Below are 16,849 nucleotides of genomic sequence, written 5' to 3' on the forward strand. Positions count from 1 at the left end.
GTTGGGCAACTCCAAAGGGAGATAATCCTGCTTAAGAGTTTTACATGTTAAAACCTAGTTAGCTCCCATAGCTCTTTCACTACTGAGTGGATACTGGAAGGTTTCACATCATATTAAAATGTGCATGGAGGAATATTGTGAGAGGAGACTTGAAAGGGAGACAGTCTAACCAAAGTTTTTAGCTTTCAACTCCATATCCACACAAAATTCAGGGGTATTTTTTGTGAGCCTTTTTGGTACATTTTATGGGTTGATTTTTGTAGATTTTGCTTTATATAACTTGAATAAAGAAACATCCAAATGTTGAAATAATCATTATAATAAGGCTTTCAAAAGTCCTCATTGGGTTGCAGTTGTGTGGCTTCTCTTTACTTCAGGTGTGTTGTCCTTCAAATTCAAAGCAAATGACTAAGTTTGTTGTGTATAGCTGATAACTTGAAAACCTTAATAAATTGGAATAATCTTTCAGTTGTTGAAATTATCAACACAAATTCTCATTTGTCCATGATTATTAGAGTTATTGCCCTTAAAAGGCATACAATGACCATTTTTGTGGTTGTTGATTATAACTAGACAAACATATTAGATAGGAAGAAGTTTCATTTGTTGAAATGAATCAAAATGATATGGCTGATATAAGTCTCCAATGGGTTGAAGTTGAAAGTAAACACAAACATGCTTTTCTTTGCAGTTATTAGCTAATAATTTAAAAACCAGTTAAAGAAATGCTTCTTATGATAAGGGCTAAAAAATCTGTATGGATGGAAGTTGTATGATGGTCCCTTTTCAGAGTTAAGGCCCTAGAAAGGCAAGTATTATGTCTTTGCATTTTAAGCCAATATCATTACTGTAAGGTATTATCTGGAAAGAAACTTTCAGTTGATGCCAGTTGATGAAATAGTCTGTTATACAAAGATGCAATTGAGTGTTGGTAAGAATAGATTTCTATTAGGAGTTACCATACATGAAAGTTAAAAAAAATAGCCATTTTTGCAGTTTTTGTTTAAGAACTGCATGTAGCAGAAAGGAGAAAGGTTTCAATTACTTGAGAATTATTTCATTCATGACACCAAATATTCATAAAGTGAGTGATTCAGACCCTCTAGCATTTCTAGTATTGATAATTGTATTGCGATGTCTAGAATGTTTTCTTAACAAGTACAGATGGGCTATTAAAGGAATTAAAAGAATGCAGCCGATTGAAGAAAACATTCCAATGCTTCTTATACCAGGTAAGTTTTTGCAATATTTTTTAAGTTCTCATATATTTTTGTTTATCCTTACTTGTGGTTTAATTTTTAGTAAATACTTGGTATTCTAGTGCAGCTAAATTATCAAATATCACACGCCTCACTTTCTTCTTGTAGAAGTTGTAATTAAGTTCTAATGATAGTGTGTTGATTGTTCTTTCCATTTCACTAATTTCCCTCAACACCTTAAATTTGAAGCAGGCTATATTCAAAATGAAAGAAAAAAAGTTTACCATCTACCTGAGTTAATATCATAGTTCATGTAACTAGGATCTGCAAAATGTAACACCTAACCTCTTTTGAAACTTAATATCCTCACCAACAACTGTCACAGAGGGTCTCCAGCCTTACCAAGACACTTGTTACTCATGTAGTGGTATCAATTCAATGTTGATCTTTAAAAAAAAAATAAATATCTTATGGAAACTGGCAATGCTAGATTATTATCAGAATATAATAATGTCAAAACCTATGTTATTTCAATCTTAATACTACTATTTCCCATGCTCAGATAAATTCTCGGCTAATATAAGCATTATACATTGTTTTTGCTACAAGAAAGATAAAGGTAAAACACCTAGATACAAAATGATACTACTTATAATAATTATAAAGAAAAATAATATCAAGTCTTCGTCTAAATTCTACCGAAGAACTGCTGCAACTTTTTATTGACAACATAATTATTTGTACAGTGGGATGAATATGTTTTTTAACAGACCGTCAATTTCAATGGGAACAAAACTTATTCCTTCATTAGCGTACCTGGCCGTAGGCCATGTGAGCTATTGTCAGCACTTGGCGACTGTCATCGTCGTCATTGTCCATTCTCTTCGTCGTCATCTTCGTCATTTACAATATTTCAAAATTCTTCTCATCTGACACTACTTGACCAATTGGAACCAAACTTAGTATGAATGTTCCTTAGGGTATCCTGCATTGAACTGCTGTTGGGATATTTGATTTGTTGAAAAACATGGTCGCCATTACTAAAAATAAAACATAGTGGTCAGACAGTAGTTTTTTGCATATATCTCCAAAACTGTAAGGTTAGCCAAACTCTGACATGGGGTACAAGTGTTCAGCATGATGAGATCTATCAGTGAACAAATTTTTGTTCTAATCATTGCACCATGTTGGAGTTATTGCTCTTTTTTGACGTTTTTTGCTATTTTTAATGGTATTTCTTTAAAAAATCATCTTTTCTGACCCTGCTCGACTAATTTGTATATCCTTCATAGAACTGTCGTGGAGATTTTTGATCTGTCTAAAAACATGGCTGCCATTTCTAAAAATAGAACAAAGGGGTCAGACAGTAATTTTTCACATATATCTCCAAAAAAGTAAGGTTACGCCAAATTCTTTCAATTGTGGAAATGATCCTCATTATAAGGCCTACAAAAGTCTCCAAGGATAAAAGTTGTCTGACGGCATCTTATAAGAGTTATTGCCTTGAAAGGTGAAAAATGCATTTTTTGTTTACAGGTTTCTACGGAAGCATATTGGGGACACGTTATTTCTTTTTTTTTAATTTGTTATATTAAATTACGTATTTGTTATATCAAATTGTTAATTTGTTATATTAAATTATTAACTTGTTATTTCAAATTACTAACTAGTTATATCAAATTATAAACTATAAATTAAAAGCTGGTTGTTATTCATCTCCATTTTCTGGAAGTTTACAGCCATGGGTAGATGCTATTTAATTGAGTACTATTTTAGAATGCATCTCACATCTATATATAGATCATAGTGAAAACTGGACATAGTATAAACAGCAATAAATAGCAAGAGGACATGTGGAGAACACACATAATAACTCAAATATGGAAACAAAATGATTTTATGATGTTTATTAGATAAAAAAAAAAGTGTGTTCCCAAGGGCATGTGATAAATACTTGTTTAACGATTCTGTTTTCTGTTCTTTTTCAGAGGACAACTGCCTAGTTCGCAAACTGTATCAACAAAATATCGAGCAATTACAAAGGGGTTGTTATTTTTTGAATAAGCTTCTAGCTAAAGCAAAGTTCCTGAAAAGTCGTCAATGCAATTTCCGTATGGCTTGAGTTTATCATAACCAACCATGTGCCATAGGTAGTTTGGACCTTGATTATAATAATTTCTAGGTTTCAATTTTCGACGACTTCTACATTCTATGCCTTCAGGGATCTAAACAAACACACTTTCTCTTGGTCTACAAATATCCTACTGCCCACACATTTAGTATGCATCCATCTGTACCCATGATATTTTCTGGATTGTTGTATTTCTTTAGAAAAGAAGTTTGCCACATCAAGGAAATTTGACTTATATTTTCTTCTATATAATCTTAATGATGCAATTATTCGTTTAATATTTCTTTTTGACAGTTTGATATGATGCTTTTTAAAAGTATCTCTTCTATTTGAGTAAATGGGAGATTCATTCTGAAATAGTACTCAATTAAATAGCGTCTACCCATGGCTGTAAACTTCCAGAAAATGGAGATGAATAACAACCAGCTTTTAATTTATAGTAATTTGATATAACAAGTTTATAATTTGATATAACAAATTAGTAATTTGAGATAACAAATTAAAGAAAAAAGAAATACCATGTCCCCAATATGCTTTCATAGGTTTCAGTGTATATCTTGAAAATTATGATACATAGATAGAAACTTTCCATTGCTGAAATGATCCTTATGATAAGTCCTACCAAAGTCTTCTTGAGTCAAAATTTTTGGACAACATCTTGTTAAATTTATTACCAAATTGTATTGGCAAAATTTAACAAGGTGAGCGATTCAGTCTCCTGGGAGCCTCTTGTTTATCAAATAAAGTCTGAATTCATGTATAATTCGATCTTGGCCTGAATATAGCTGAAATATTGATGCTCGAGCATTAAACCCCAACAAACAAACAATATAATTCATTCAGATATCGATTTTGATACATAGCCACTGCTGTGAACATGCATACATGTACGTGAATGCACTGACTATGAAATGTGTCACTGTCCTTTTTTTGGGATTGTTTTTTCATTTGAATCCAATAGTTTTCAATATTTGTCTGTTTTAGTATTCGTATGAATCTTCTAAGTGTTTTAACTTATGATTTACTTCTGCGTTGACTGTAATTCAATATGAGATGCTTTAAATGAGCATTAGGAAACTACAATTTGATTAATGTGCTAGGATCAAATTTGGAATAAAACTGTAGGGTTTAAATTTTCAAGAAATGAAAAGGCAGGATCTATTATTGTCCTAATATTTTTTGTTTGTATAAGAAAAGATAAAGTGGTACCAAGTAGGAAAAGACAGGACCTGTTTTTTTCTCAAAATAAAAAGGCAGGATAAAAAATTTTGATCTCAGCTTCTTCCATAAAAATCAATTGGTTGCTCACTTAGTGTTTAGAAACCAGCAACATGTGTAAATATCTGTGCTAAATAGCCAACATGTAGTTTAAGGGTCTAGTCTAATATTTGTGCAAAGCGGTCTTAGCACAATTTTTTTTTTACTTTATTCAACATATACATATTGCATATGCATATAACTTTATTTCTTTTGTAAACAAAAATATTATTTATTTCCAGCTTTCATTAAAAACAATGATGACAAAAATTTTTTTAATTAGGAAAATGGGGAAAAAAGTTTACCGAAGGGATATAATTGAATTTCTTCTAGAAGGCGCTACAGAGCCTTTAAAATAAATTAAGTACCTTCATCCTCTGCGAAATATTTTGTCCAAACCAGTTTTGTCCATAATGAACTGTAAGTCGATCCTTATGCTAAAGTGTGTCTAAAACTAATATCGTGTTCACGCTTTCCCCAATTTAACATGCTGCAATTCCACGAAGCTCTTTATTGTCCCCCTGTGAGGCGTCGTGAGGGGACATGGAAATGCAGGGCGTCTGTTATGCTTTTACCAAATAACTTTGTTTTTGGTATGATTTTTACAGAAGTTACAGTCCTTGGACTGAGAAAATTTCAGTGAATTTAAAGTTTTCCGCATTTGTTTTGTTTTTTTTGTTCTTTTTTTTTGGGGAGGGGGGTACATTAGAATGCTGTTCTTTTATTAAAATGTGTTCAAAAGTAATTGAAGTTCCCTTTTCATGTCTAACAAATTAAATTGTTTTCTTTTAGATTACTCTGTTGCAAAAAAGGCGACTGAACCAGAGGTTAATCAAGTGCTTGTGAATGCCCCTAGTAAAGGACTCCAACGCAAGAAATTACGTGATCTAAATGAAAAAGAACTTGCTGATGTTTTGAAGCCTCAATTATCAGATTATGGTGTTCCAGAAAATGTAATTGAAACAATTGTTGAAGATGAAATTGATGGTAAAGGATTTTGTAGACTTGAGTTGAAGCACATGGTTGATATGTTTCCTGATATAAAAAAAGGGAAGCGGTTCAACCTACATTTACTTAAGGAGGATATGATGAAGAAAGAGGAATCAGTTGCAACTGGTGAAGAGGGAGTATTGGAAGAAGAAGTGCTAACATTGGGAGATCAATTTTTTTCATCTCGTAAGAACATAGGCTTCAGTCATTCACAAACAGGGGGACAGTATAAGGAAAGATTCCGTAAATTTGACAGAGAAGCTTCGCAATCAGACACTTACAGAAGGGGCGCCTTACTTACAACATTCAACAATAAGCCTGGGAATTTGCTTGATCCTGTTCATGTTTTCTCTATGTTGGATTCTAATCAAGAAAACATCACTTACCAGATACTTTCAGATGAAGTCGTTAACTTTATGGCTGCTTGTTTAAACAGCAGAACAAATGGCACCATCCATGTCGGAGTTAAACCCAAAGTGACAGATATACAAATTGAAGGTGAAGTTTGTGGTATGGAAGTTGACGTATATCATTGTTTACGACAGCTTTACAAACGGATGTATGAGAGATTCTACAGGGAACAGTTAGGAATAGTGACACAATGTATGCGACCGCAATTTGTTGATGTTATATCCAAAGATGATCCTGATGCACATTTGAGAGTTCTAGAGGTTGACGTTGTACCCAGTGCTACACTCGTCTTAGATGAAGCTTTTTTTACAAAATCAGAGAATGATGGGAAGCCGGTTCTGTATATGTTTGGTGAGAATGGTGTAAAACCACATGCTATTAGTGATGAAAAAACAATCACTTTTATGTCAAAGGATAAATTTCGTTTTGCAGAAGCAAGAAGAACCCAAGAAAATCGTCCAAAAGTAACTGAAGTTAAGCCTGATTTAAGACAAAAAATGCTGGACTTGTTAAGTGCAGGGGACGAGCACTTGTCTGCAGATGTCTACTCACTCCTCTTCTTGAGTCCTCTTGACAGTAAAACCAGCAATGATACAGAAATGACTGACTTGGAATTTCTGGTTGATTTAGATCCAAATGCTGTCTTTGATTTTGATTATTCAACAGAGTCGAAGGGATTGTATGGATACTTTGACGAGGACAAGGAGCAAGTAATGAAAGCTTTGACTTCCGATAATTTTGATCCACAAAGTGAAGAAAACCAATTTAAGAAAGATACATACAATAATTTACTTGAAGATATAACACTGTCTGTACTAAAACCATGGATTTTCTGCAACGGATATGAGGCAATGAGCAAAACACCAATGACTATAATGGAATGGAAACAGAATAGGAGTAGAGGATTCAAAGAGGCTTTACGTTTTTTCAATAAGGAAATACCAGAAGGGAGAGCTCTAGTCATGTTTTTTCTAATGTCTAAAGATTTTGACATCTTATTGGAGGCCGCAGAGGAAGCCATCCTTAGCTTCAAAGACCAGTGGATAGTTTTTGCCGAAAGTGAAGACATTTTCGGTCATTTCTTTGATGTATTAGTAAACCAAAGACATACAGTCAACAAAGAGCAGTTGAAAGCCAGATCCATAATCGGCATGCCTTGGATACATGTCAATCAAACTATCAAAGATTTGATGGGTTCTAAAAGAGCTTCTCGATGTGAAATACCCTCTTCAACTGGTGCTTTCATTCATTTGAAAGACAAAAGACGTAACGAACTAATAGACTTAGAAATTCTCAGTAGATGTGAATGTGAGGACCCAGACTTAGTACAAGACAAAGTTAAATTAGCAAAAATTCGCAGAGAAGAGGCAGAAAGGTTTTATAAAGGGGAGAATGTTAGTTGGTGGAATTTCTATTTCCCAGATCATGTCCTTAAACGTGACATTCATGGAACCTTAAAAAATAAGGTTGAAGAAACGTTGAAAGGTTTACATTCTGATGAGGACAATAAAATTGGTGTAGTCAATGTCTTTCATCAGCCGGGAGCAGGAGCGACCACGACAGCAAAGCATATTCTTTGGGAACTTAAGTCTTCTTACCGCTGCTGTATTGTCAAACAAATGACAGACCAAACAGTTGAACAGATTACAATATTAAGAAACTACGAGGAGTCTGATGACCCAAAACCGCCTCTAGTACTCATTGAAAATGGAGACGAAGAAAAAGTTGGAGAATTGTTTGCTGTTTTACAACACAGGGCAAGAATTGTCGCTAGACGAAGTAGTGATATGAAAGTATTTTGTGTTTTACTTCTCTGTACAAGACGGTCAACTATTCGCTCTGTTGATGATAAAAGTGTTGCATTAAAACATGAGCTGTCGAGGAAAGAATTAGCTTGGTTTCAAAATAAGAATAAAGATCTTGAAACACAGTTTCGAAATAAAGAACTGACTGATCCAAGGTTTTTGATATCCTTCAATATCTTGAAGGAAAACTTCAACACAGATTACATACGCAGAACGGCAGTTGAGTTGGTGAAAGGAGTTACAGATGAAAATGAACGTAAAATTCTCAAATACCTGTCAATGTTAAATACATTTGATCTCGATTTTCAATCGATACCCATTAGCGCTTTTGATCCACTGATGACAACATCCCGTAAGGAACAGGGAATTTCTTTTGGACTGGTGTCTTATGGACGCCGGAAGGTATTGAACAAGTCTTGGGAACAGTCAATCAGCCAGCCTTTGCAGGTATTATTGAATAGAAATAATAGGGCAGGTCTTGGAAGCCAGTTAGTTGGATTGTCCATTGTCAATCCTTTATTTGCAGCTGAAATCTTCTCTTGTTTTATACAAGACACTATAACTGTAAGTGTTATAATGAAAGAGTTTTTGGAGAGTCAAATATTTAATTCGTTCAACATGTCTACCAATGAAGTGAAAAAGGTTGTTAGAACCATTATGAAAAAACGAGAAGAAAAAGAGGAAAATGCGGGAAAGGTTAAATTTTCACCGTTGATCATGAAATTGCTCGAAGATGAAAATGAAGAAATAGCTGCTAATGTCCTTATAAAGGGGTTTGAAATGACTGAGGATCCAATGATATGTCAACAAATTGCTCGCCTCTATATACATGGGAAAAATTGGAAACTTGCGGCAAAGTACGCAAATATTGCTACAAATATGAAACCACAGAACTCCTTCTTGTGGGACACATATGCTCAGGTTTTCAAGAATCAACTTTATGACATGTACATCTGTTTTCTTCAAGAGAGTAAGCAAGCATCAACTGAAGACGTTGAAAACGCAATTGAAATAGCGCAATTTGGCTTGCAAAAATTCCGAAGGGAACAAGAGGTGTCAGAGATGGAACAGTTTACAAGGGGAAATGATGCTGGATACTATGGTGAAATACGCTTAATTATTTTATTGCTTGATGTCTTGCGGTTTTCACCACTTGGTCGAAATAAAATAATGTTGCATACATACTTGACAGACAGAACCAAGCCTCTGCCAAAAGAGATGGCAAGCTTAAGGTGTGAATCAGTTGAGTTTTTGAAAGACTTGGAAAGTCGTTCAGAAGTTACTTTGAAAGCGATAGAAGACAAATCAACACAGTTGAAAGATGATACCTACTTCACAATGTTTAGTCAAGGTGTATCAATGCGAAAAGAGATTGCTAAATTAAAAGAAAACCTAGATAGCTATTTTGGAGAAGATAGTGATTTAATTCCAGAAAATCTGTCAGAGGAAGAAAAAACTGACTTCAGGCGACGACGTGTTAGAAGATTAGGAGGGAGAAGCTTATCTGAATTTATTCACATTGATAACCCAGTCAATCTTTCGACTATGCTTAACATGCTAATTGATAATGTCAACACAGAATATTGTCAAGCAATTGACATTATTACACTATTCAACATCACTGTTGCTATGAAAGTTCTGAAAATTCCCCAAGATAGACTTTTTTACCAAGATATGGTGCACTTGTCCAAGAGATGTTATGAAAAGGCAATTGCGTCTCCAGAAAAAAGATATCTTGAAGCTTATATGTACTTTGTTTTGCTAAATTGGCCAACAGAATCCCGTACAAAAGATGGAAAACACTTGTGTACAGCGGAACAGTTACAAGAAGTGACTAAAAAATGGAAACTGTCTTTTCTTAAGTGTCATCCACGTCAGAAAGACAGTAGACCAATTCGGAAAAGAGAAACAACAAACTTTTATCTTGGAAAGGAAAGTGACATGGGCGTGCATTACGAAGAACTTCTTGATCATTGGGGTAAGAAGTTTGTACGAGGAGACAAAATCTGGGAATCACCTAATTTCGTATCCAAATTATTACGTCTTCCTGGGACATTGGTGAAGGATGGAAATGAAATCATTTGTAATGTAGAATCTTGGTCTGGTGGTCAAGTTCCGTTTTATATTCCAACGTCTTTTCCGATAGGGAACAGATCATGGTGGCAGAAAAGAGTGTACTTTGTATTAGGCTTTACTTGGGCAGGATTAAAAGCATATGATGTTCGTGATCAAATTCCTGAGGTGTCAAAGAATCTTACGTGTGTTGTTGGTCAATCTGGTAGTGTGGAAAAATCACGCAAACAAACAAATGGAAAATCGAAAAATAATCCGAAGAAGGTTGTGGAGACCCATGAATCGTTTGTAAAGAAGGTAGAAAAACTGAAAGGGGAAATTGAAAGACTAGACAAAGAGAAAAACAGTCGAGGTGTTGGTAAAGAAAAGGTAAGAAGCAGAATTGCATGTGAGCGAAGGGTTTGGGCCATCTTTTCCGGTAGTTTGTTCATTGACACATACTAACAAGTAAATATTAAAAATTAGGCATTTAACTATGCCACGAATCAGTGATATAGTTTGTTGATTAGGAAACACCAGTAAAGAAGTTGTTACAAGATGAACTTCGAAAGTAAGAAATGTTATTTTGATAATAACATTTTCACCAAAAATTCCCAACATAAAAAAATTCCTGGGACCTGTCCGTCGTCGTTAACAATTATACAGAACTCTTCTTCTCTGAAACTACTGGACTAATTAGAACTAATCTTGGTATGAATGTTTCTTGGGGTATACTGTGTAGAACTGATGTGGGGATTTTTGATTCATCAAAAAACATGGCCGCCGTTACTAAAAATAGAACATAGGGATCAGACAGTAGTTTTTCACATATATCTCCTAAACCGTTAAATTAAGCTGAATTCTGACGTGGATCAAAGTGTTCAGCATGATGAGATCTATCTCTAGTCAAATTTTGGTTGTAATCTGTTAAGCCATGTTGGAGTTATTGCCCTTTTTGACGATTTTTGCCAGAGTGTCAGTTCAAAAGTTATGACAATTTTCATGTTTTGCAGAATCCGGTTTGTGACCTTGACATATTTGTATAACCTTGACCTTGTTGGATTTATCAAGGTCAGGTAATTCTAAGATGTATGGTGGTAGTTTCATGTCTCTACGACTTCCGATTCTGGAGTTTGTTATTGCATCATATTCAAATAATCAGTGTGCTCAAAATGAGCTCTGCAATTGCCCAAATTGTTTTGTAAATTTGTTGCATATGTTCTATAAATTATCATACAGTTTTCAGATTTGAGATATCTTGTCCCATTTTGGATCTATTGAAATTTTAGTTTTTCAGAGCGAGGGTATATATTTTAAAATCCACAATAGAAACACAAATGATCAGTACACAAAATGAAAGATCTGCTCAAGTACAACTGTTTGACACAATACCAAGGACCAATATAAAAAACGAACGATATTACAACAATTTAAAATTTTCATATTTTCCAATGGTTTTATATATTTCATAAATACCTGTTTATAGATTTGATATTGCATCATTCAACTTTGTCTAAGGGGGTCATGTGATATATCATTTTGAAGGTCTAAATGAGTACATGTCAAAAATCAGAGTTTCAACCATGATAAGTAATACATGTTCGAATAGTAGGGTCATTAAGTGCAAAAGAATAAAGTTATAATAAGGTAATATTGTTGCATATCAAATGAAAGGTCTTAAAGTGTACATCCGAAATATCGATGGTTTGTCCTGACAAAATGAGTCGGATAAGGTCAATGAGTGCAAAACTAAAGCTTTTTATATAGAAGTGCAAAATTCTAAAGATCAACAAAAGTGGGGTTATTGTCTATCTAATGAAAGGTCGTCAAGTTTACATTACAAAAATAATATTGGAAACATTGACAATTGCGTTTGACTAGGTTACCAACTGCAAAAAACAACAAACTTTTGTGGAAGGTAGCATGTTATGTATCAAACCAAATGTCTTTACGTGAACATTTCAAAAAAATAGTTTTCAAGGGAAAGACCTTTCAGTTGTTTAACAAACAAATGACATACTAGTTTTTAATAGTTTTCAGTCAATATCTTGAAAACTTTGATAGATTAAAGGAAACTTTCAATTGTTGAATAGATCTTGTGATAATCCTACCAAAGACTTCTTGAGTCAAAATTGTTGGACAACTTCTTGTTTAATTTATTGCCTTTGAAAGGCAAAATTCAACAAGGTGAGCGATTCAGACTCCTGGGAGCCTCTTGTTTAAAATTGGCCCTGCTTATGATCAGAATCCACTGGAAATGGCCCAGGTCCTTATGCAATGCTGACTGAAATGCAGCATTTAGTATGGCTATCAATTGATCAATGACAATAGACAACTTCTTTAATTTTTGTTTGAAAACGAAGAATTTTTAAGATGTTAAATCTAATTGTTAAGGTAACGAGTAGAAAAAGGCTAGCGCTAAAATTGTTGCTGGGGTTAAGTTGATTATATGTTTCCAATGCAATGACAAGATATTTATTTATATTTCATATTTATAAATAGTAACCAATTTGGGGCATTGCTATTTTTTTAATTGCTCTAGCAAACAATTATTGCATATGATTGTTCTACACAAATATTAATTTCATAAATATTTTAAAAAAGCAGGTTCATGAAGTAAGGGCAGCATGACTAACTTATGAATCTGACTAAGAAATTAATTAAATAAATCCATAAAACCATTTTGTAATTATGTTTTTAATAGGATTTCATACATGAAAAGAGTATCGTTTTCATATGATTTTTGAAACATATGATTAAATAAACAAAAACATTTTCACTACAGTGGTCCTCAGGGCTTTCATTATCTTTCCAGTGAACAGGCTTTTCAGAGAAAATGGACTGTCTCCCCCTTAAAAATGTATCAGAAGGATCCATTGTCCATTTGAACCATCCATTTCCACTTTTTGAAGATTTTGACAGTAGCCGGAAACCTGTGGGTCCTAAGCATATGTTTTAACACATATGAAAACATATGTTGTAATATTGTCTGTGTACAATAAAATTTACAATCAATTTTAGAATGAAAAAAAAAAACAAAAAAACAAATCCCCCTTCAAATATATTCATATTAGGAATGTAGTAAATACTTAATTTTTTGAGAAAATGATAGGAATGATCGACTATTAATACTAAAATAACTTATATACACGATAAAGCAACTAATTCTTTACTTTCCATTTCAGTTTACATATCTTGAGAGGGAACAAAGGAAGTATCAAAAGGATCTTGACAAACTTTTGTCTGAGAGGGAAAACTTCTATGAAACTTGAATCTATGTTTTCAGTTATCATTGTTGCAGTAGTCGTATATATTCGTTACCCGTACGTATACATGTAACTGAAAATGTGTTTTTGTTTTTCTTTCAGTACTATGGTTTTAGAAATGTAAAACATTTGTTTCGTATTTTCCGGTGATGAGCTTAGTAATGTAAATACCAGTATTTTGCAATATTTGTTATATTTTGTAGATACTTATTAGTCTAATTAACCGTCCACTTGGAGTGATTTATGGGTGAAACAAAACATGTTTTTATTTTTTGATAGTATATAACTATTTTTACATATGATCTTTCTTCCAATGAGGTTGATAAATCGATGAAATCCACCATCAATTTCATTTATAATGGGACAACTCTAACATTATATTATATAACCTTCAACTCAAGTGTCTTTTACTAGAAGTTCCATTATGAGGTCTTATAAACATCAATTAATATATTTTTTGATATATTTACCTGATTCAAATGCAAGAATAGTTTTTATTGTCATACAAGAATAGAAATAATTCATTTTTGATATTGTGGTGTACTCATTTACACATGGGTTGACCTTCATATAGCTCGCTATAATGCTCAGTATAAAATAGTCGAATATAAAGACCCAGCCTGAACTCGTCCTTTACAGATTGACAGCTACTTAATTATCAAGCCATGATAAATTGATAAATAATTGAGACAATCAGATGCATGTGTAACCATGCAATTTTGGATAACATAATTTTGGTTGTTTTCAGTTCATAATTTGATAAATATTTGGTACATGTATGTATTTGTATTAGTGTATTTAGATGAAGCCATGGCAATATGAAAAGGCATGTCAGAAATAAACTTTGAAAAATAGACCAATTTTTCATAAAATATTTTTTGTAAAGGCTATCTCATTATTAATATTGTTAAAAAAACAAGTAGTGATTGATTCTTTTTATTTGAAAAGTCAGAAAAAGTTCTTCAAGTATGGTAGAAAATTGTAACTTTTTTGCTTACCCAACTTGGTAAACCTATATTTGAAAATCAAAGTTTTAAAAAAGTGCTTGTCATATTACACTGAGACTTAGAAAGTTCATTCACTATGTATATGGGATGGTACTTGTTTAGTTATTTTTTCAAAGACAAAAAATGGCTCTTTAGGTTACAGACCACCAATTCAACCAATGAGCATTTGGAACGTACGCAAAAAATAGTCATATGCAGAAATTACCTCCAGTTTGTCATAGCACTGTAAAAAAAGTTCTCATTTTATTTCAAAAATTAAAAGTGGTTCTGAAAGGAAAAACATTTCTAAATATACCTCTATCTTTTGAAAATACTGGGATTTCCCAGGCTATTTATAGACCCTTCACTTCCAATGACCAGTACTGCACTGCAAGTCTGCTAACCCCCACATGCCATTCTGAGGAGTATGCACTGACATATGTAGAATCATGCTGATATTATATTCCTCTGCAGGTTAAAGTTAAGGTAAAGTCCAGAGAAGCCACTGAATGTTGTAAAATTAGCATAGAAGCTTATGGGAAGTGGAATTAGTGGTTTCTAGCCTTAAAGTTAAGAAGTTCTGGTTTCAGTAATGTTATAGAATTCTACTCCCAGTCTTAAAGTGATCTTAAAATATTTTACTTCCATTGACAAAAGCCACTTAAACAAGTATGTTTATTTGTATTTTATTTGTTAGGTTCATCAACGTGGGCTAAATGTCGCCACCTCTGACTTCAGACAAACCTGCATATCTAGAACAAAATTTCAAGGCATCGCATGCCATTTACATGAGAAAGTTTCATCAATTTTATGTAAAATTAAGTACCTCTCCATCTAAAAATCAGGCAAAATGTGTATCAATTGTGGGACATGAAGAAAAAAAAACGAAGAGATTTTATTACATAGCCCAGGTATACCTCATAACCATCAAAATGTTTGTAAAGTTTGCCTTTTTAAGATTTGTTATGTCCAATTTAGATGAAATGCACTATGGAAAAATGGCGGAAAAATATCCCTTATATTAGTGTAAAAAATTGTCTCCTTCACAGATTCTTCAGGATACATTTAAGTAGCAGTCTTTCTAAAAATCAGACAGAAGGTGATTCATGCATGTCAAAAACCCACAGAATTCAGTTTAATTTCTTGTTCAGAAACAGTTACTGATCCCATAACCAGCCTTAGTTTATCATTTTGTTGTTGTGCTTTTGAGATAAAAATTATATAGATTGTACATGAAATTTGCACTTTGCAAGAGTTATGGTTCTTGATTTTGCTTTATTTGGTTGATTTTAGTGGGCAGTGAATGTATTATTTTCTATATAAGAATTTGCAAATCTCAATGCAGAAAAGATTGTTGAAAGTGTAGCATATGTAGACTGAAAAAGCAGCATTTCTTTGGTGGGTTTTTCTTTGCCATGAATCACTTTACCATAGGCAGTGTCTGAATTTTATTTGGACTGGCACTTAAATAGCTTTTCTTTGTTTTCTAAATGTATTTAATATACACGTATTCGAGGCAGAAAAGACCAAATTGAGAAAAATGATGTGCAACACGTTGCCGGATTGTGCCACGTAATGGTACCTGAATAAAAAAACTTACCTGACTTTTTTACGCATTTTTGCCAAATTGCAGATTATGACAAAATAAATGACCACTTGTTTACACCGAATACATCATCTATTGTGTATAGGTATCTATTGTACCTTTATTAACCAGAAATAAATTGTGTGAAACATCTCAAAACATTAACTCAACAGAAATTTTTTTTTATCATCTGAGTCGTCTTTCTTTAAAATGTTTCCAAGTGCACAGGTTTGTCAGGTTGGGGAAAATTGTAGTGAAATGAAGCCTATATTTTGAACCTTATGACCTTTTGTGACCTTTTAAATGTCCATGACTTTTTTATTCTTTTATTGTTTGTATCATTCAGTTAAATTGTTAATACTAGAAGTCAATGTTTTTAAGTTTCCATGATAGCAACTACTTACAGCGTTTTTCATCGATATTCATTTTTATAATGTGCATCATGAATGGAATAAAACGAGCAGCTAGGCAGTAACTTTGTGTTGTATTAATTGTATTACCTTGCATCAATAGTTTGAATCCTGTACTTTGTGGATTTGTAATGATGGTTGGACTACAGTAGTGTAGTGTTTTAATTCACATTTTTAATTTTTATTAGATTTGAATTACCTTATCATGCTTACATCACCGATTCATCGGGAACTTTCATACTATTTCTGAACACTATATAAAATATAGTCCTATCTCCTCTTTGCTTTTGAAAGATTTGAATTTAAGAAATTCAATTCTTTTAGTGTCATGAAACATTAAATGTGTAAAGCATGTTTCATATAATGAACTTAACTACAGATTAATAGTGAAGATTGACAATTACTTTAAACCTATTCGATTTTTTTTAAATGTAAAATTCTACATATTATTATACAGTGGAGCCTCTGAAAACCGGCTGCCCATGGGACCAAAGAAATCGGCCGGTTTTCGGAGGTTCCGGAAATTTTCGTATCCGTTCCGTATATGGATACCGGAAGTACAATGTTATTGATCTTGTGATCGATCCGATCCTATTGATGATTATCTGATTGCACTGTTATCTGATTGCACTGTTTGTATGTTTCTACACACATTCTTTGATAGGTATTTGTGTATGTTTGTGTTCAAATCAAGAATAAACGTAAAAGTTGTATTGTTGTTTTTAATTAAAGAGTAATCGTACTGTTCAGTATTTTT

General features: G+C 33.2%; 1 protein-coding gene across 1 annotated transcript in view; it reads left to right on the top strand.

The window, feature by feature from the left end:
- Positions 1–16,803, top strand: part of LOC148599039 (sterile alpha motif domain-containing protein 9-like) — a gene marked incomplete in the record, with an annotated part of 31,085 nt that extends 14,282 nt beyond the window's left edge. Inside the window, 3 exon segments of the mRNA XM_088562631.1 lie at positions 1,143–1,232; positions 5,380–10,235; positions 13,031–16,803. Coding sequence (XP_088418757.1) covers positions 1,143–1,232; positions 5,380–10,235; positions 13,031–13,117 — 5,033 coding nt within the window.
- Between the last annotated feature and the right edge of the window lie 46 nt (positions 16,804–16,849).

This window comes from Perna viridis, chromosome 14 (assembly GCF_037379345.1).
Source record: "Perna viridis isolate PV_CMFRI_1.1 ecotype Kerala chromosome 14, ASM3737934v1, whole genome shotgun sequence".
NCBI lineage: Eukaryota > Metazoa > Mollusca > Bivalvia > Mytilida > Mytilidae > Perna > Perna viridis.